Source organism: Solea senegalensis, linkage group LG3, assembly GCF_019176455.1.
Source record: "Solea senegalensis isolate Sse05_10M linkage group LG3, IFAPA_SoseM_1, whole genome shotgun sequence".
Taxonomy (NCBI): Eukaryota; Metazoa; Chordata; class Actinopteri; order Pleuronectiformes; family Soleidae; genus Solea; species Solea senegalensis.
The window spans coordinates 5265238-5286712 of NC_058023.1; the positions used below are offsets into that span (position 1 = coordinate 5265238).

At 40.5% G+C, this 21475-nt stretch overlaps 2 protein-coding genes across 5 annotated transcripts; both read right to left on the reverse strand.

Annotated features, from left to right (window-relative positions):
- Positions 1-1347: 1347 nt before the first annotated feature.
- Positions 1348-13416, reverse strand: LOC122766631 (heterogeneous nuclear ribonucleoprotein C). Of its 4 annotated transcripts, none has more exons than XM_044021653.1 (10): positions 13297-13416; positions 11812-11845; positions 8457-8516; positions 6427-6701; positions 5909-5981; positions 5762-5809; positions 4807-4964; positions 4499-4717; positions 4005-4147; positions 1348-3225 (listed from the first exon to the last, which is right to left on the reverse strand). In XM_044021653.1, exons 3-10 carry the CDS (start codon positions 8459-8461, stop codon positions 3127-3129), a joined length of 1020 nt encoding a protein of 339 aa, XP_043877588.1. In that variant the 5' UTR covers positions 8462-8516; positions 11812-11845; positions 13297-13416; the 3' UTR covers positions 1348-3126. The 4 variants fall into 4 exon arrangements, with proteins under 4 accessions (XP_043877588.1, XP_043877591.1, XP_043877587.1 ...); XM_044021656.1 differs by having other exon boundaries at positions 4604-4717; positions 8457-8519; XM_044021652.1 differs by having other exon boundaries at positions 8457-8519.
- Positions 13417-14229: 813 nt separating this feature from the next.
- Positions 14230-19862, reverse strand: si:ch211-63p21.2 (FH1/FH2 domain-containing protein 1). The gene is made up of 9 exons (XM_044022205.1): positions 17820-19862; positions 17085-17225; positions 16706-16888; positions 15540-15659; positions 15288-15449; positions 14951-15186; positions 14641-14863; positions 14445-14556; positions 14230-14351 (listed from the first exon to the last, which is right to left on the reverse strand). The coding sequence occupies exons 1-9, from the start codon at positions 18276-18278 to the stop codon at positions 14323-14325; spliced, it is 1665 nt and encodes a 554-aa protein (XP_043878140.1). The 5' UTR covers positions 18279-19862; the 3' UTR covers positions 14230-14322.
- Between the last annotated feature and the right edge of the window lie 1613 nt (positions 19863-21475).

The window sequence follows — 21475 nt, forward strand, 5'->3', positions numbered from 1 at the left end:
CTACTGACCTCCCAGGCCTCAGCAGACTGACTCCCAGCAGGATAATGTGTTTTAATAAGGAAGCTTGGTCATCGGTAATGGAGTTGTGCACAAACAAGCCTGTTAGCTGAAGAGCATTTATCTTAATATCCTTTAACCATGCCTGCATTGTCCACTATCATGCTATCAGCCGAATGCATAGGTAGTAAAAACAGTATTTACTTTGTTTAAAGAAGGAACTCTTTAATTGTGTCTTATATTTTCAACCGTTTGAGACAAAATCGCTCATACTTTTATATAAAGTGACCAGATGTGTTGCATTCAGGAATAAATTGTGCATTAGCAGCTGCCGAAATTAAAATTCTCCGAAAACCCTACCGAGCCTGGTTTTTAGCACATAGCCTTAAATCTCTCACCGTTCTCACGGGAGTAACTCAGTCACGTATGATGACACAGATGTCATTCAAATATCTTCATGTTCAGTGTGACTTACCCGTTCAGGTGATATCAATTCATCCGATGTCCAGTGCGAACAAACGTCCATAAATCCGCTTAGAAAAGTGGCGTTTCATGTTACTCCAAAGCTCGCCTGGGAAAAACCACGTTTTTACTTTTCTTCGATGTCAAACTAGTCCAGTGACAGCTGCGTGGAAAAAAAAATACTACACCGCAAATATGGAGTACCAACAGCTATTTCGGCATTGTCTTCATATCTGAAATATGTCTAAATATAAACAGTTTACACGCTTAAAGAAACGTTGAGCTTGTATTACACAGGGACCCCATAGCGAGATTGTATTCCCCGCCGGGTTAGGGCTCCCAAAGCATTATGGGAAATGATGTTCTGAAATCAAGAATCAAGTTATCCCCAGATTTAAAGACAGGATTATGTCAGGTTTAATGAAATATTAAAGTCTGTCACGTTGTAATGACTCAGACTATGTTTATTTATTTTTATATACCGAATTAAATCTGAATAAGGTAGTCAGAGTAAGACAATTAAGATACTTGTATTATTTTTACCGACATAATCTCAGAATTAAGCCTCAATGAGGTTACACTTGGAGTAAGAAATAATCAAATAATCAGATTAAAGTACTCTAAAGTACTTTTTTTGTTCTTATATTTTATTCCCATTTTTTTTATAGCTATTATTTAATTTTTAACTGGTGCCCATCTATCTATGAATGTATTTTACTCAGATTATAACATCGTATCGGAGTTCTGACAGCAGCTGCCATAGTGGAAACAAACAAGAACAATAATGGAATATTCTGCAAAGTAATAATAATTATTAAAATATTGTTTTACTCCAATTAAAGTCACTGTAATCTGATTATTAGTGCCCACATAAACACAAGTCACAGACACTTTGTAGATGGAGGGATTTATTTTTACAGAAATATTAGAGAAACGCATCAGAATCAGTTGAAATAACAGTAAAAGTAACAAAATGGATGTGTTAAAGGCAGGAGAGAAACTGACGCAGTAAAAGTTTATGACAAGACAATAAAAAAAAACACTTTAATCCAGCCTCGACCCGTCTGTGCAACAATAAAAAACTACATCTACAGCACGATCAACCCCTTCTATGTCGTTCTCCACTGCACCTGGTTTACGAGCCAAACGCATCCAGATGGGCTGTTTCCAAAGATGGACGTGAAAAAAACCCAACAAAAAACATGTTTGTTTTTAACCTCAGAATGACAAACTGAAAACAAACATGGTGTAGCCCTGCATGAGGTCCATTAACGTCATAAGTAAGAGTTGTGCGAGACACAAAGTGAGGATTTCAGTCCTACAACATGTTTTCTACACACTTGCTAAAAGGTGAACAACAGAGATGTGGTTGTCCGGTTGTTGGGACACGCTGCCACCTGCTGGTTAGGAAGCAGCTGCACAACCGTGGGATTAAGAAAGAAAATCTACCATGTCTGGTATTTTGTCTCTTTTCTTACTTTTATTATTTAAAATGTCTGCCAATGTCAATTTGAAATTTGCTAAGATTTTGGCAACAAATCATAACTCACTTGCTTAAAATTTTTTTATTTTTTTTATGCTATAAAGGCTCCGAGTCCTGAGTTCAAATTCAAGTCGCTTTTCCATTATACAGTTCGAGCTCGTCTCTACTCCCTTGTTTTGCTTTTCCATTAGGTACCGATACTAAAATGTGACGTCAACAGACTGACAGCCACTGATTGGTCAGAGAGTGTCGTCACTGCAAGAGTCATGAGCGCGACGTCCGACGCAAGAATCAAGCCGAACAATGCCGAACTGTAGATCAGTTAAAACGACTTAAAAATCCCAAAAACATGCGTTAATCTCCAACGTTTAGCAAAGGAAATGTCTAAAATCTCAGTATTTAACAGAGGAGTCTGGTGTAGTGAGCAACAGCACTACTGAAAGCTGACTCACAACCCGTCCACTTGACGGAGTCTGCGCTCCGGGTCATGCAGGAAGTCCTGAACGATTCTGTGACAGATCTTCTTAACCCTTTTGTGACCGTCATTATAATCAGGCCGCCTGGATTTATTTTGATTTTATGGCTGTAGAATTGTCAAAAAGAATTTCAATGAGTGAGTGCTTCTGCCCCCTTTATCCAAGAGAACTCTCATTATCTTGGAAAACCCTTTAGGGATTACAGTACTGAGAAGATGATGTCACAAACGCACAAACGGTATCCATCCATCCGCCTTCTACCGCTTTATCCTCTACATAGTTTTTGAATTTTCTAGCTGTCACAAACAGTCTAGGAGTTACGGTAATGTACGGACAAGATGGTAACAGAACGGGTAATCAACAGATTCAATACACTGAAAACAACTGCTTGGAAAACAAAGTGACTGATACCAAGTTGAGTAGAGTCAGGCCAAGTAGAGCAAGAACTATATCATGGAAAAGTTTTCCTACATGAGCACTTAATCTAATAAAAAAAAAAATATTACTGCATTAATCCAGTGTCAGGAAAAGTCTAAAAAAAAAATGAGTAAAAGAGACATATTAATGAATCTGTGAGTCTACAGTTTCACTGTATACAAGTGTCCAGTCATCAGCTCGGAAATGTGCTACCACCGTGTGTACCAGTGTGCTGTGGGTGGGGGGAGGAACCAAAAAACATGACGTGACGCGTCGTTTGCATGCGTAGCTTTAGGACTCGTCTCCGTTGGCGCTGTCTCCGTCGTCCTCCCCTTCCTCATGCTCGCCTTCCTCCTCCTCCTCGTCCTCGTCTCGCCCTCTGCTTTTCATCTGTCGGAAAGAAAACAGACGAATGAAACCTGGATATAAAAGAAAACCTTTAAAAAAATGACCATCAGGGGGCGACTTCATTCGTTTTCATGCAAGTCTATGAGGAAATGAGCTTCTTCTCCCTTGATTTATGATGTCCGCAAACATTTTCCTGAGAAGTAAATGGTCACAAACATTAGTTTTGTAAATTATGAGTCCCATCTCAATCCATCCATCCTAGCTCTACCTTCTCATCCAAATATGGTGTCTTCTGGTTTCAGAACACCATGAAGTGTCAGACAAACTGCAAAACTCTTTGTTGCATGCTATGTAATGTTATTGTTATTAATTGTTCCTGGAAGAAACAGATTTTTCATTCATTTATTCATTGCCTGCCCAGCTTTATCCTCAATTCCAGCCGACAGTAAACACAAATTCAACCAATTATCGCAACTTTTGTTATTAGCCCTTTATTTTACGTTATACGAAGAAGAACTGATTTATTACTTTTTGAAAAAGCTGCTGCAAAATGGGGCGTTTTCATTTGCAACAATGATTTAGATTGATGAATTAGATTACAGAGACCGACTGAATTTGGGAACTTTAACTGAATTCACCGAGGTGAGTCAGTCTGTGCTACTGCTGAGTGGAGCGGAAATGAACACCCGTAACCACGGCGACCGTACACAAACGTGACGACAGTTGTCGCCTGGAAGCGCACTGACGACGTTAGCGCTAATAAAACCAGGTGACTCAGTCAGTGACCGCTCCTATTTCCTCCTCCTCCTCCTCCTCCTCACCTCGTCTTCGTCCTCCAGCAGATCTCCGTCATCCTCGGAGTCGTTCAGCTCTCTGTCTCGCTTCAGGCCGTCGTCCTTCTTGCTGGAGGTGGACGAGTGGAGCGGGGACACCTCGCCGGGCTCGGGCTTGGAGCTCTTCATGTCTGGATAAGCAGAAAGACAGAAGGAGACGTCTGAGTGGATCACATTGAATTTATTGAGTAAACTATGATTTATTGATTCATTTAGTCTACAAGCCACTTCATGACCCATTAAAGGTCCACTATGTAACATTTATTTTTGAGAAAAAAATGAATAAATCTATCCATTCCAAATGTGGTAAAATCACTTCAAAATAGAAGTTGTTTGGTTTTAAGCCTGAGAATAAACCTCATATTATGTTCTTTAATCAATATATAGAGTTCATATAAAGATTACTACAGAATCTAAGAACGACATCCTTTCTGATAAACAAAGGCCTCCGTAGTTCCCCTTGTTGCCATCTGCGGTCTCACCATTAGATATCGCCATGTAACTGCTCTCTTTGCTTTTTATTGCAATGTCCCTTCTTGAAACGTAAACATTCCGGTTTACGATCATCTGTCTTCGTTGAGGCTCACCAGACTTCTTGCTGTGGTCCTTCTCCATGCGCTCCAAGCTCTCCAGCAGGTCGTCCACCTTGTGTTTGATCTGCGTGAGCTCTCTCTTGATGTTCTGCAGATCGTCTACCCTCACTGTGGACACGGAGGCAGAAGGGGAGGACAAAGACGTCACACAAGGGCGTCTTCAGTGTGGACGTTGGGACGAGAGATGAGGGACTTACTTGTGCGTGAGGTCCTCTGGTTGCCTTTGGAGGAGGAGCTGGTTTTGGTTCGTCTGCTCACTCCTCCACTCACGCTGACTCTGGGACGCTTTGAGGGGATGACGGCGCGGGACAGAGGTGGAGGTGGAGGAGGAACGCGGGACTGGTATGAGTACATCCTGACATGGAACATTCAGAACAATACTTAATGACTTCACTATGAACAGATCCTTTGCTTCAGATTTGTATTTGCATTTATTCAACTATAACAATCTAGTGAAATACTTTGGTTAAATAACTCTATATTCAGACAAGCATCATTGATCTACTGCTCTTGCTTTGTCGTGATCATGTATCCCACATTTTAATGAAAGAAAATGAGCATTTACGTGTTTCGACTCACGGCTGTGACCAAAATATTAGGATGCATGTTCAATGTAGTAAGCAGTAGGTGGTGCAAAAGCCAATATCTACTCTTGTAGGATGAGGAAGGTTGAGGTAGTCCACGCATTTCTCCTATTGTTCCCCTTTTAGAACAATTTTTAAATTGTAGCGAAACATGAGCTAGCGTGATTTTTTTTCTGTATTTTATCAAATCACCAACTTTTCTACCTCCATCAAGTGTAAAAAGCCTATTTTCTGGTTAAAACAGGTGGGTGGAAACCCAGCTAGTGAATGGGTCTCTCAGTTTCGCAGCTCTGGCAGTTGTTCCCCACATTTTATCCAATCAGGAGTCTAAACTACACAAAGAGACAGTCTCCCCTGCATAAGATGTTAAGCCGTTTGTCTTTTCATAAAATTCTACTTTTACAATGCATGTTTATGAGGTGACAAAGGGAGCAGGAGGAGGGATGCTAACAGCAGCAACGGACGGAAGTTAGCTAATAGGCGGGATAACTGAATGCTGCTTCAGTTTTGATGCAAAACGTTTTATACGTAAGCTAAGAATTAAACACTTAATCCAAAGAGACCTTACCTGTCATAGTAATCTCTTTGAAAGTCATAGTCCAGATCAAAAGATGGACTGCGGGACCAAAAAAAGGAGGAATGGAGGAGAAAGATTAGCATGAACATCACTATGGCACAGCACTGTGTGACTTACGTGTTGCTACGGTAAACACACCTGTACATGTCTCCCGCTGAGCGCTTCCCCGTCTTCGATCGGTGAGGCTTCGGCTCACCTGCCAGGTTTATGTCTGAGGCAGGATAAAAGAAGAGTTAGAGCCTTTTTGACACTAAAATAAGCTGCTAGACCCAGTTTTTATGGATTTCAACTGGGCGAACCCGTTACACAAAGGCGATTAACGACGTTCCCATTGCCAAGAAGAGGAAGAAAACACCAATACAGAGCTGTTACTCTTTAGTATCTTTTACCCCATTCAATTCCAATGGTGAGTGAATAATTTTAAGGCGCTAATATAATGAAATGACAGTAAAAACACTGAATACTGTCCTTGTTGTATAAATGTTAGCTAAAAAAAAACCATTCTTGGCTAAAGGCTAACAGCTATGATAACTATATCGGGTCTAGTTGAGAATACTCTGCATTTATGACTATAGAAATCAATATTTAAGTTGAAATTGAGGATAGAATTTGAGTTATTTAGCAGAAAAACAAAATTCATTCAATACATTCCTCACCTAGAACCTGTCCCACGATCATGCGTCCATCCTCGCCGGTCACGGCGGAGCGGGCGTTCCTCTCATTGGCGAACTGGACGAAGGCGTAGCCCTTGTGCACGGAGCAGCCCACGATCTTGCCATACTTGGAGAAGATGGCCTCCACGTCGCCCTTGGTGACCAGCAGGGTGTTGAGGTTGCCGATGAAGACGCGGGAGTTGAGGGAGCGCGGGTCCGTCTTGTTGGTCACGTTGCTGCTGGCCATGAGGCTGGAGGTGGAGGAGGACGACGACCAACTGGAGAGAGATGAAGAGAGAGGAGGCGGGCGTGGAGGACGGGTGGTAGATAAGGAGGAGGAGATCCATGTTTAGAGGAAAAACATGACAATATCTCAGCTTTTTTGAAATTTGCTCATTTGCTTAATTGATGCACCATTTTCATCAGTTAAATGAGGTTTGTGGCTTAACCACAAAGCTAAAAGTGTCTCTCTCCATGATAAATAAACAATAAATCACAATTTATTAATTTCACAGATCCTACCATTTTTTTATCTTTAACACACAAGACAAGCAACTAAAACCCCTTACCTTAAATGTATGATAAAACACTTCCAACATATTTATTTAAATGTTGAATTTGGCATTTATATTTATACCAACCAACAATTTAGGCATTACTTAACGTAATGTCCCTAATACTTGAAATCCGGGTCATCAAAGTTAAGTCTGAGTCAAGTTTTGAAAAGGCCTCCAGTGTCTCATTTCGAACTTTCAGATAAATAAAAGATCAAATGTCACATATCACAGTTTTTCTTAAGTTTATTAACTGTGTGACTGGAATTTTGAGTAAAATCTGTAAAATCCTTAATGTCCTCAACTTTTGAGTCCAAATGAAGTCAAGTTGTTGAGAAGAACACAAACGTTCTTAGACGTGGGTGCGTTGAGTGGTAGAAAGTTCAGTTTCGGTCTCTTCATATCGTTGTTAAATTGCTGAATTAATGAGTTGTGATAAAGAAAGAAGAGTGAGTGGGCTATTATGTTCCTGTAGTCCAAAGAAGTTTGAGTCATTCAAGCTCAAGTCCACATAGTCTTAAAATAGTGTTTCACATACACTGTTACTCAAAAATACCTTTTCCCTAAATCTCATCCTTCTGTTAAAGGTGCAGTGTGTAGAATCTACTTTAAAATACTTTCTTTTGGCGGAAATAGAAGACAAAATTATTGTAATTAGAGTGTAAAGTGTATTAGAGTCAACTAACTTTTTGGATTGTTGGGTTTTATTACACCAGATTGAGCCGGGTCGGCTCTTTGTAGACGGCCATGATTTTACAGTAGTCCACAAATTTGTTACACTTCAGTCACTTTTACTTTGTTCCCTCATTCATTTTCAATGGTGGGTGAACAATTTTAAGGAGCTAATATGATGAAATGACAGTAAAAAAGTCAGAATACTGACGTAAAGTTGTATAAACGTTAGCTAAAAACATTCAGGGCTAACAGCTAACAACTATGCTAACAGTATTGGGTCGGGTTTTTTTTTCCTTTGGTGAAGAATAATCAACATTAAAGTTGAAATTAAGATTGGTGAGCACTTGGCACCATCTAGTGGACTGGAATGTAAACTGATAAACTTTTTAAAGGTAACGTTAGCGATGAAAACACCTGATTTTAACATGGCCTGAAATGAAAATAGCGTTCAATTTTCAGTGTTGTGAGGGGACAAAGGGGTGAGCTAAACACTCTTGGTAACTTTTCTCTCAACTTTAATTTACCGTAAATATTCGGACTGGATTACTGACAACCACCAATGAATTTTGCTCAATTTTACACACCATACCTTTAACGACATACTATTGTACTCATAATTCTGCACAGAAGCATATTTAACACTGTCATCTGTAGAGGAAGATTCAGTTAATACGGGTGTTTTTCTACAATAACAGTACACAAACACACAAACACTTGGGTTTATAAAAGGGAGACCGGAGCCTCCACAGTCAGACATGAGAAATCAGAACAGTGTAATCGGGTCATGAAGCTTCCAGCACTCACTCCATTGTCTGTACTCGGCTCGGTGAAGGTCTGCCTGCCTGTCTGTCTGTCTGTCTGACTCTGCTGGAGAGAAGAAGGTTGTCGAGGGACTATGAGAGATGGAGTCAGTGACTGAGGAAACATCTACTACACCTCCAGGCCTGGCCGTACACCAACTTCACCAAATATATATATGTGTGTATATATATATATATATACACACATATATATGTATATATACATACATATACATTTATACATATATATATAAATATATACATATAAAAAACACATTATATATATCATTTTCTGGCTTTATTTTCAAATCATAGCAGAACCAAGCCTGTGGAGTTCCAAAAAAATGTGATTTCTGAAGGTTAAGAGGTGATTAAGAGTTGGTACACTGCAACATATTATGTATTTGATATTCCAGAAAGTAAAATAAGCCTAATTTTAAGGAAATTTTTCTAATATTTTGCCAAAAAAAAAAAAAAAGTTTTGCACTTAAATATCTAGTTTTTCTAGATATAAGATAAGAGAATTCAACCTCAACCTTAAATGTTGGCCCGTTTGGTCTATTGTTTTGCTGTTTCCTTGTTTTTAAGGCACATTAACAAAACTAAAAGTGGTTTTATGGTTAGTTTTACGAGCTAATTTTATTCCAGCCAACCCCATTTTTCTTAAAACAAGAACATTTACATCAATTTAAGAATATTTGGCGTGTTCCTAGCAGTGCTGTTTTTGCAGTGTGAATAAAATGATTCAGCAAGAAAGTGGGTGTCCAAAAAAAAAACCCAAAAAACCTGTGGAATAAATGGTGGTTCATTATGACAAAAAACAAATATTGTTTTAAGACTTTTTTTGGAAATTGAAAAAACAAGGTGAAGATGATAATAATAAACAGCGTTGACGCAATAGAACCACATGGATGAAGCTTATGAAGACCAGCAGAAATATTCCTTTTTTTTGTCCAAATTGGGGGGAAAAAAGTAGTTTTACATTTGTACAAATGTCCTCTCATTCAGTAATTGACTATTGCCATTTGTTTTGATCATAAATAAATCAATTAATGATTTAATCATATTATGTTGGCTATTTTGTTAGTTTGTCATTTTAAGGCTTAGGGAAGTAAAAATGAATTATTAAAACATTTTCACAATTTTCTAACGTATTAATGGGCCGCACAAGTAAACAGTTGATCAAAGAAATATCCAAAATAAACATTAAACGGTATAAACAGTTTTTTGGCTATTTTTGGAGATTTCAGGGGTGTTTTTCAGTGTCAAGTTGCACTTTTTATATTTATATTATTAGTTATTTTTTGAGATATTGATCCTTCAACTACTTTGGTACTTTTTGTGCCAATTGTGTGTTCCGTGTTTTTTCCTCATAATTTGTGAAGGTTGCAGACGGCGGCAGCGGCTTCTTTCATGCGAGTCCAGACTGCGGCTGAATTGGGTTATGTAACGTTGCAGTCTTTCACGATAATCCAGACAGAGGGACACGTTGTCCGCGCGTGAAGCACACCCCGTCATTACACTTATATTTCATGAAGTCAGAGGGGAGAATTTCAACTTTTCAGGGTCGTTTTCTTGAGCGTTTTGTGGATTTATTTGTCCACCAATGTCATTTTTCTGTCTTTTAACAAGCTCTTCTTCTTCATATCAAGCACATATCAAACACGATTCTGACCAGTCCGCCAGTGTGAGCAGGGATTACATGGTTTACAGCAGAATATCTGGACAAAGCTTTAACACTCTCTCTGCTCTCTTCGTGCAGACATGCCTAATTTATTTTTCTATTTTTGCCCAATGTATATGATTAATAGTGTAATATTATTAATTAAATATTAATATTATATTAGAGTATATTTCGTATGAACTATTTTAATAACGATATTTTTCAGTTAAAGGAGGTTTATTCAGATATTTCATTGGGGTTTTTTTTGCCTGTAAACATTATTGTATGACTTGTATCAGTCCTTTTTGCCTCAACTTAATCAGTGTATGATATGTAGAGCTACATAAACTGATCAGTTATCCATTGCAAACTATATTAATAAAAAATATTATTCTGCTCTTGATAATGAAGATCATGTTGGTTTTTTAAAGTCGGAATCACGCTCTGGCCTCTTTGTTTGTCTCATCGGTTTCTTGAATGTGAAGATGGTCTGGATTCTAGTTTGAGGACAAAACAAGACATTTGAGGACGTTCTTCTGTACATAACGCTTATTTTGTGATGATGCAAGGAAGAAACTGATTAAATAAGGGGGAAAAAATCCCATAATAGTTAAAAAAAACAATAATTAATGGCATCCCTGATCTTAAATATGCAGAAATATCACTTCCTGGAAGTGGAAAAGTAGCCAAAACATGAGTTTGTAATAATCTTAACCATCAGAACATAAGCTTCACACAGGCGGTGTTTATTGCCAGGCTGTTAACACTGTATGGCTTTATATTGTAAAGTCATTAATGTGTAAGTATGTGTATGTGTGTTGGGGAGGGGCTACATGCTCCTCACATTAAGAACAATCACTGCAGTGTGGATTTTTGTTATAAAGCACTTTCACTTTATCCTCTGCCTCATCTGGGCCTCATAGTGTGACAGATGTAGTTTTATTTTATTCTGTCCCGCTGGTGGTTTTACAGCAGGACGGACAATCGTGCCAGTGAATGATTGTGCTTGAACTGTGAAAGACACTGCTGCTGCAGTTCAATCGAAAAAGTTTAAAAATTGTAAAAAAAAAAAAAGAAAAAAAGAGCAGCGCTGCAGTGGGAACACAAGGACGTCCCAAGGAAAAAGTGCTTTAACTTGATTTTAAAAGGTCACATTGCTACTGACAGTGAGTGTATTTAATAAAAAGGGAACAAAAATCACTGTAAATGTGAATAAAATTGATTCCATATTAGTGATTACTGTGGATTAGTTAGGAATACTGATACTCGTGCTGGTTTACTGGGTCTCAAATTAGAGGGTATGTTGTTGTTTTTTTTCAAATAGATACAAAAATATTTCCTTGAATATAATGAGACAAATCTGACTCCATCTAATCACATGCAAATACCGAAAAAAGTCTGGATTCATTTTGGCTGTGTCGTCCTAAGTCCTAAAATGATGTAGTGGAAAAAATGTTGTGTAAAAAAAAAAAAATAATAATAATAATAATAAGGGGGCCACTACCTCCTCACAGTTTGAAAAAGAAGCAGGCGAATTTCTACTTTCACAGCACAAAATGTGATATAACATAAAACTCATGCTACTTCATAAAGGGGAAAGGGGGGAAAGGAGTATTAAAAGAAAAACAATGCTAAAGTTGAGTTGAAAAATAAATCCAAAAAAAAAGAGAAAAAAAAAAGATTGAGACCAACTTACGATTTGCTGCAGTTCAAAAAAGTGGCTTCAAAAACTAAACGGGGGGAAACAAAATGGTAAAAATTAGAAAAACAAATGCTTTTAAAATGAATGTCAATCTGTCACACAACAAGCAGGAGAAGATGGTGGGAGGAAAATGTATTAAAAAGAAAGTAATAATAGGGAAAAATATATAAGACTCTCCTGTTCTTTATTTCCTATTCTTTGTTTCCTTTGACACTGCTCATACATCCTCATTCACTCAAATTTGACTTATTTTCAAGTTAAAGTTCAAACAAGCAAAAAAATTATAATTCTCTTCAGGAAACAGATAATTATATAGTTTTGTGTCTTGTAAAAAAAACAAAAATGTGTACACATTAAATACATTTAACGAAAAAAATTTAATTGTCAATATTTTCAAAATAAAAGCATCTAAGGCTGGTGCCAAATGCTGACAAAAATATTGTTTTATGTCTTTTTAAAATGACTACATTGGTTAACCACATTTTCCTTCACCAGCAGCTGGCACCAGATCATCAGAGGTTGCAGAAGAGCACCCCCTGCAGTCTGGAGGAACACGGACACTTCGTCACACCCACTTCCTGTACACTGTACCTCCAATTTTGGGGATGTGAATTTGGCCCAGTTAAATTTGAGCACTTTAAATACTCCGATACTATTGTAATGTTTTGAAAATGAACATTTTCACGACTGAAAAATCAAAGAGATGTGAAAAATAGTTCAACTAAGAGGTACAATTTTGATTGAGCACTTTCCAGGCCATACAAAAGGCTTACGAAATGGAAAAAGGTGATTTACTTCCAAAGTCCTGTAGCTTCTCAGGTATTTCAGCGCAAATAATAATTACTAACTAACTGAGAAACCCAATGCAAAAAAAGTGAATTTCAATTCTGTATGAATCCGAGAAATAGACAACGAAATACATCAAAAATGTGTTCATTGTCCTCTTTTCATGTATAAAAAACGCACCCACTTCTCCTTTTGAGGTAAAAACATCTTGCCTGAAAAATAACATCATTCCTCTGAGTTCAGCTGCGGATAATAAGCAGTCACGTCACAGAAAATCTTATGAAAAATTGAAAAACCGGGAGACTGTTTTTTCTTTTTTTTTTACAAAACCCTGCAAAAACAGATTCCCAGAAAAAGGCTTAACCGTCGGGAACACAGTCCAGAAACGACCGACATGGTCTTCCATAGCAAACCCGACACACAACAACACAGCAGCCCTGTAAGGAAAAACCAGTCTTATTCGGAAAAATAAGAGCAAAAACATTGCTTTGTTAGCTACGTCATACTAGTTCCTGTGCCACAACAAAATATACGCCACTACAGCCAAACACAGTCTCAGGTATAATACCAGCCAGGAAAAAAACGCATTAAAAACAAAAACAAAAAACAAAAAATTCCACAGCCGATTAAAAGTCAGGAAAAAAAGAAAAAAAATATGGGGAAAAATAAAATCTCTCGTTTAAAAATACTCACCGGGAGCTTAATACTAAAAACGAGTAAAAGTCAACGCTGTTTTAACTTGAGTAGGAAACAATCCACTCGTTGCTCCGCAGCCTGATTCTATCACCTTGAAACCAGCGAACACAAAATGGCGATTACGGCACCGAGACAACACAGGCGACACGCCCACTCATGCGTCACAGCGTCTTATTGGTCAGTAGCGCCGCCTCCCGTGGGTGTTCGCTTCAGCGATTGGTTGCGGCGATTGTCGATCCGGCTCGTGAATGACGTCAGCCGTCTGATGCCTATGAATGAGGGAGTCAGGGACATTGGAAAGACACTCGCCGCCCACTTTATTAGGTACAGTTAGCTAGTTACGGATCTTAGAGTGTTTATTGGCAGAAATTGAATATATTACTAATTTCTACAAGTGTATAAACACTTTGAATTACAAAAGCGCTTAGTTTTTGTAGCCTCCAGTCAATGTTTACCACTTAAACTGAGAAGTAAGGCATGTTTTTTGGTATGTGTGGTGAAGCTGACGTCTTGTAGGTTCTATTGGAGTCAAACCCTGATAACCTGGATGTTGGAGCTATATTTTATGCATCCAAGCAAAGCACACATTAAAATAAAATTAGATTAATTTCCATAGATAGATTGACAGTCAAATTGTGTTCACTTTTGGCACTTTTGGCAGTTCTAACACGACTCGTCTCAGCACTACGCGTTTGTTTTTGTTTTTCCATTAGTGATAGTACCTGATTAGAGTAGAGCCGAGTAGTGTCAAGAACTGTATCATGGAAAAGCGCCATTTTGATTAGAGCATACAAAGACACAGCCGTTTAGCACATTTCCTATTAAAACAGATTTTTAATACATCTTTGCTTTCAAAAATAATTTAACATTGGATGGCATGTGAAGTGTTTGTCACACACACCCCATTAGACTAGTAAGCATCACAAAAAACAAAAACAGTGATTCTAACAACCTGTCCATTAATTTATTCCCCAGTGATTCTGTAATTGAATGGCGTCATATACAGGACGTCGGTCAACAGGGTCACCACTTCATTTTCCGAGAGAGAGGACCTGAGGAGTGAACAAATGTGGGTTCAGTATAACACGTGTGAAAGACTAAAATATAAAGAATTCAGGGAGAGGTTCGTTTAAAACGTAAATCACCTTGGGTGTCAGCCATCCTCCTGCGGTTTCGAGGCAGAGTGGCGTCCGGCCTCAGCATGGATTCGGGCGTCCTTAGCACTTCCTCCAACTTACACTGCTCCTCACTTTTCTCCTGTAGAAAGAGAGTTTTTTTAAAAAAATTAAAATACTACATGTATTTCTCACATCATCGTAAAAGCATTGTATATTAAAAAACCTGTATGGGAGTTTGTTGACGTTTCCTCCAGCCGGTGGGAGTGTTGGGAGCCGGGCTTTCAGACCCATTTTTTTGTTGCTCCCGCTCTCTCTGGAGCAGAATGCTCTGCCGTGTGGATCTGTACTCCAGAGAAAAGTTACTAATGGTTTTACAGAAGTCTTCGGCTTTGGTGTCTCGCACCATAGTTCGGGAGTAGCCCAGGAATAACAGGAACGAGTGGAACCTAGAAATGCAACACGAAACGCTTTAGGAATGCATCTAGATTCATCCGAGGAGTAACTGCGACGTGTTATTGCTTTAACTAAAACACCTGTTGATAACCCGACGGTGAACCGCTCTGAGGACTTTCAGCTTCCCCTCACACTCTTTCAAAGTGTTCGGCAGCTGGTGACGGAGTGAACCCTCTGGGACTTCATCTCTCCATTTCTCCCCCTTCCCCACTTTCCTCTTTTCCTCAGCTTTATTCAGCATCTTCAGCTGCTCCCATGATGCTTTGCACGTGGCTTCTAGCTGAGAAAGGTTGGACTGGACTTGGGAGTAGTCGCACTGTGAAATAAAAAAAAAAGCACAGGAGATGTTTGTGCACTTTGATGTGACTTGGTTTGAACACCACACACACACACACACACACACGTGCATATACGCACCTTTCCAGCTTTAGTGACAGCACTGATGTCGGAGTAGAGATCCGAGGATTGTGGGTAGAGCTGCAGGAGTAGCACACAGACATGGTGCAGCAGAGGCTGGCGGGAGTGTGTGTCTCTCACCTGGGACAATTTGCCCAGGTAACTCAGCTCAAAGCCGCGAGCCTTGACAAATACATTTTGTGGAAGAAACCCTTAGTAACGTCGAAGACTGCACTGAGGAAGGCATACAATATGAGGTCACAACACACCCACCTTACATCCGTTTAGAAAGTTACCGATTGCTAACACAGTTGCCAGAATACATCTGAACGTGTGGCTAGCTGCGAGCTGTTCCATAGCCAGCTTCAGATGGAAGAGAGGTTCCGCAATTTCCTGGTAGGACAGATATTTCATAACGTTTGTTTTGGGAACATTTTAGTCGTGTTTACATCCTACCAATACATATATAACTATATTTTATCATTTAAAGGCACATTTCTACGTGACATATATTGTTCCACAGTGTTGTAGACAATGATTTCAATAAAGACCATTGTTCTGTTCCTATCGAATGCACCCACCTACCTTCTTCCCTACTTACCTACCAACCAACCAATCTTGTAACCTACCTTCTTGTTATCTACCTACCAACCTACCTACATACCTTCTTGTCTGCCTGCCTAACTACCTACATTCTTGCCTCCTATTTTCCAACCTACCTACCTTTCAATTGCTTGCCTATCTACCTGCCTACAAACCTACGTTCATGCTATCAACCCTACAACCTACCTACCTACCTACCCACCTACCTTTCACTTTATTGCCAATCTACCTGCCAACATACCGACCTTCTTGCTATCGACCCTACTACCTACCTACTGATGTTTTTGTACTACTTACCTAAAAACTACCTTCTTGCCTACTTCACCATCCAGGTTATCCAACAAAGGTTACATTTGTTTTTACTAGGTCAGTTTTTCAAATTTAAATGTCAGTCATCAGTCATCATCTACCACTTTATCCTCAACCAGAGGGTCGCGGGGGGTGCTGTGCCAATCTCAGCTACATCGGGCGATAGGCGGGGTACACCCTGGACAGTTCGGCAGTCCATCGCAGGGCCACACACAGCTAGAGACATTCACTCTCACACTCACTCCTACGGGTCAATTTAGTGTCCAATTCACCTAATCCCCACCCACATTGCATGTTTTTGGACTGTGGGAGGAAGCTGGAGAACCCGGAGAGAACCCACGCACACACTGGGAGAACATGCAAACTCCATGCAGAAAGGCCCTTGTTCCAACCGGGGCTCGAACCGGTAAATATGCAGGTAAAACCCTGTATCTGATTTTCTTTCAGCCTTGATGTACTTGAAGTGTCTTTATGTGTAATAACCTCTGTATTCTGTTCTCTATTACTCTTTAATCCATGGCACTTACCCTCTCTAAGGAATCGTAGTCCAGAGCGAAGGCCCACAGCTGAAGCCTGGAGCTCAGGTGAGAGATTTCCCCTAATGTGAGGAGGCAGAGCTCAGCCTGGGCCAGAGATGCCTGAGGGTTCTGGGCCTTGGCCTCCTTGATCAGAGAGAGCTCCTCTTCTGTTGGGATTAATGTTTGAAGACGCTGTTTTAGAAAGACATGAGATTAGAGTGTTAACTGGTGTGGGACCCTCTGCTGCCTCTGCTCTCCCACAGTGTCCCGCTCAGGTTTCATTAATACACGGACAATAACCTGCCTATGCCCGGCAGAAGCAAATTTGACAAGGTTAATCGAATGCTGACTCTCAAATAAACTCTGGAGGACATGATGTCGGCTGTACCTGAACGTCCTCCCTGTCTAGCACGCTGCTGTCCATGCTGTAGATGGCAGGCGGGAGGAGGCGGGGTGGGGGCAGGCTGCTCAGTGCAATGGTTATGATGTTACTGCGCTTCATCCCCAACACTGAGAGAGATGGTTGCTTCTGTGTTGAGTTGCAAAGACAAATATGAGGTTATTTTATGTAAATGATTTCAAATGTTTTAAAATCACATAGATTAAGCATTCTGCCACCGTTTCCATGTATCCATGGATGTACCACTCTATCTTGTCTGTCACACTTATCCTTTGAGGACTGGGTGGATGGAGTGGAGTTAATGCATATCTGTATGTTAAGTATAAGATGCAAAATAAGCAAGGTTTTTGTTGTGTTCTAAATTCAGTTTTATTTTTAGGGTGGGAGGTGCCATTCTGTCCCGGGATTGAGACAGACCTTCAGGGTCTTCACTCATCCCAACGTAACCTGTGTTGATCGTATAAATTTGAACTCTATAAACTTTTTTTTCCATCATTACAGTCCCTACGGTCCCTGAGGATCCATGAAGGCCAACCTATCACATGGTCTAAAAGGGCCAAATTACCATTTACACTCACATCCACACAAATGGGTGATTTAGAGTCTCTGATTAACTGAACCACGAGCCACATCTTTGGACTATGTGTGTGGACACTGACAGTTAGTGGTGGTTTACCTAAAGGTTTACAAAGTGCCCAGTGTGTCAAAACGGTGGTTCCTTACCTGTCGCCAGGCTCCATTAAAGCAGGTGCTACTGCCTTTAGACTCAAAAAGGTACTCCAGTCGGTTTTTGTCTAAATGGACTGGTTCCAGAGCAGCCCAAATAGTTTGAGTCCCAAAGCGTGTCATCCGAGGAAGGGGTGTCAAACTCTCCATTTCCCTCCAGTGGAGCTTCAAGGTGCGAGATTTGTTTGCACATTTAAGGGATGGAGGGGACAAAGCTGGGGGAAGAGGAGGAGGAGGGGGAGGAAGAGGAGGTGGTGGAGGTGGGCATTGGAGACATGTTGACGAATCGTTGACTGAAGCTGTCCCCTCGTCCTCTGTGCTATCTTCCTCGTCCCAGAGGTCAGAGAAGTCCAAAGTGTTAAGGCACAGACGGGCTGCGGGTTTCAAGATTGAACTCCAGGGTTGGTCGAAATCCCACACCAGTGGGTTATCCTTGCTTTGATCTGCCTCCTTCATCGGCCCTTCACAGTTGCCTCCGACTCAATAAACAGACGTGACGATATTCTATGGCACTGCCATGACAAATAAGGCTATCGTGTCTTTTTTGAACTGAAGAAAAAGTCACTGCAAAACAAATACACTGCTTCTTTAGCGTAATAAATATAAAATTCCTATTCTGATCTGATCAAACGAAAGACATCTGAGTCCTGATGCGCCGCGCAGAAGCAAAACTTCCATCCTCGTCTCCTCTTCTCACTGAGCAGTCCCCACCACCTCACACAGCCTCTGAATGTCTGTGGATGCACTGCCTCACTTGTTGGCCACAGGAGCACATACCTCACACGACCAAATCACAATCTCCGAACCACCTCTGGGTGTTCTCGCTTCAGTGTACCCTGCAATTGCCTTGGGTGCAGCGTTTGTTCCCTTAAATCTAAAATGACGGAGCCGTATTTTTTAATCCAAAAGTCGCCCGTAGCCCGGCTCGTGCGCCAGAGACCTGTGACCTCAGAGAAACATTTCATGTGAGCTGTGAAGGGTTGTGTTTAGTCTTGCATCCAAGTCTGATGGGAAAAAATCCAAGGAACGCATTTGCTCTTCCAGAAAATCCAAATGACAAGCTTCTGCAGCTATCCCTTCACTTTCACCCCCCCTCGCTCTCTTTCTGTGATAGTGAGTGAGGGATTCAGAGTCACACCGGACCGTTGGTGCATCAGATTTGCTTTATTTGCGTTGCACCCTTTCCCTTAATTTCCTTATCGAGCCTTCATCTCCTGTTGGTATTGCAACTTGTGTATACACAAACCTCTCCATCTGCCCCTAATGATCTGTTACTTCCCTCTGCTGCTGCCTTTCCTTCTCCCCCGTGAGCACATAAAACAGCACAAGTGACCACATTTCCCCCTGCGCCCCATTTTTATCCCCCACTCCTTCACTGCAGACAGCAAAGGCGCCTTGATGAGCCAATGCATGTTACAATGCTGAACTTCTCGAAGAAACATTACTCTGCAGAGCTCATTACGCAGCGCAGAGAACAATTATGGAGGGCGGTGTGGTGCAACGTCTTATAAAGGCCGAAACGCTGCAGCCAAACTTGGTAAAACGATAAAAAGGAGGAAACGTCATTTCATTCTTCAAGGGTATACTACGTTTGTCCAAAGCCTTTAGTATAGCGTATGTGATCAGAGGGGTCATTTGCATGGTCCACATGCAGCCATAATGAGGATCCCTCCCTTGGCCATTAGTCCTCCCCCTAATTATACTTTATCTCGTTCAGCGGCCCTGCCGTCTGCAGCGGGGCTCGTGGGACATTTAGGCGAAAATGTGCTTGTTTGGACATTCATTTATTGATCAACAGAAAGGATTTAAACATGTAGTTTCTGTAAATAAACACATTTCTTTGTATTCTTTTGAACTTGAAAGTTACATCCATGTGCTAAAACGACAGTATGCCGTAAAACAAAGTGTCCTTCGTTAGTTTTAATATATTGCAGATGGATTGTATTTGTATAATATTATCTTTTTTGAATGTCATCAACTTTTGAGATTTCCGATTTGAGATTTTTTGTTGAGAAATGAGTATATTCGCGGGACAGCTCAGGTTTTTTATTGGATGACAACCACGACGTTGTCGGCTTTCAGCGGCGCTGTCACCACACGCCTCTGTTAAATGTTGACATTTTTAGACATCTCCTTTGCTAAATGTTGGAGATTAACGCACGTTGTGCAGGAGGACATGAGGACACAAGTAAGAGGACAAGATGGAGGCAGATGATCTGCTGTGGCGACCCCTGAAGGGAGAAGCTGGAAGAAGAAGAAGAAGAAGATATAAATGTCCTCAACCTACCAGGGAGGTGAAAATGAGAGACAAACAGGTTTGAGACCTTATTTATGGCCTTCAAAGAAGAAGAATTGAGTGACTTTAAGTTTCCTTCTTCCTGTGTACGTGCGGGTGGTTTTTGTATGTGCAAACATGTGCATCTCTTTTCATCTGTCTGTCTGTCTGTCTGTCTGTCCCACTGTAACTGCTGAGTGCATCTCAACTCTGCCTCGGCCGCGCGAGATAACGATCAGAGAGAACATTACGCGTAATCGCTACCAGTTTGCTTTGAGAATGTCGAGGCTTTTAAGTTGTTGGACAAACTAGAGCTTCTGTTTTGTCACGCAAAGTCCACTATGAGCTGAATTTTGCGCTGGACACACTTGGCGTTTTGTAAAGTTGAGGTTAAGGTAGGGGCATGCACATCTGACGAGGCGGCATTCAAGGCTCCAACTCTTGAATTCAATTTAATCAGTGCACATCTTCAAAATTTGTGTACCAATCTTCTCAACTGAACGGCTCATTTCCCGAAAGACGAAAACATACTTGCGTACCACACATTCTGTGCAACAATGCAGTGGCAGACGGGATTTGTCATTGTCTGAATGATGATAATTGGTGGGTTAGCAAAACCACTCACAGATTATAATCCAGCGTTAGAATGCTGTCTGGGGTAGAACAATATGAAGAGTCTACTCCAGGAACCCTGGAAACACCAGAATCAATTTATGAACCTCTTGGAGTCACTTTCACATTTCCACAGTGAATCAAAGTCACAACAGCTGTGATTTGGTCCATCAATTGCGTGTGCACTCAATTTTCAAACATATTAAATATGTAGAGTTAGATTTAGGGTGTAGTGATGGTACGTTTCTCTGCCAGCTCCACCCTCTCAACAGAAATGGTCTCTTCTGGTTTATACCCCCCCAAAAGGTTGTCTAAAGAGAAGATAAAGTTGCAACCATATTCCTAAGATAACATAGAGTTACGCTAAAGCATTTCATTTGCATCGGAAGTCAGAAACCCCCAAAAAACATAGACGCAATTAAATGTAGTCGACTAATTAAATGTGAAAAAACAAACCACAAAATTGGCATTGACGATAAAAGCAGTGTTTGTAGGGTGGCAGCCATCTTGGAATCCTAACTCGGGGGTATGTGAGGTTGCTCTGAGTTTCAAAGTCGGAAATCCGAGCTCAAGACCTCGGCGATTCCGACGACAAATGTTAAGCAGGTGTAGATTTCATGGCGTCAAACCTGAACTACCTCACTCGCTACAAAGTCGCTTTTATTTTGAAAGAAACTCTCATCAAGCTAGAAAAGGTCGTCTAACAAGAAGATAAAGCAGCAACATAGAGTTGTACAGCGTTTCGTTTACATTGGGACTTGGAAGT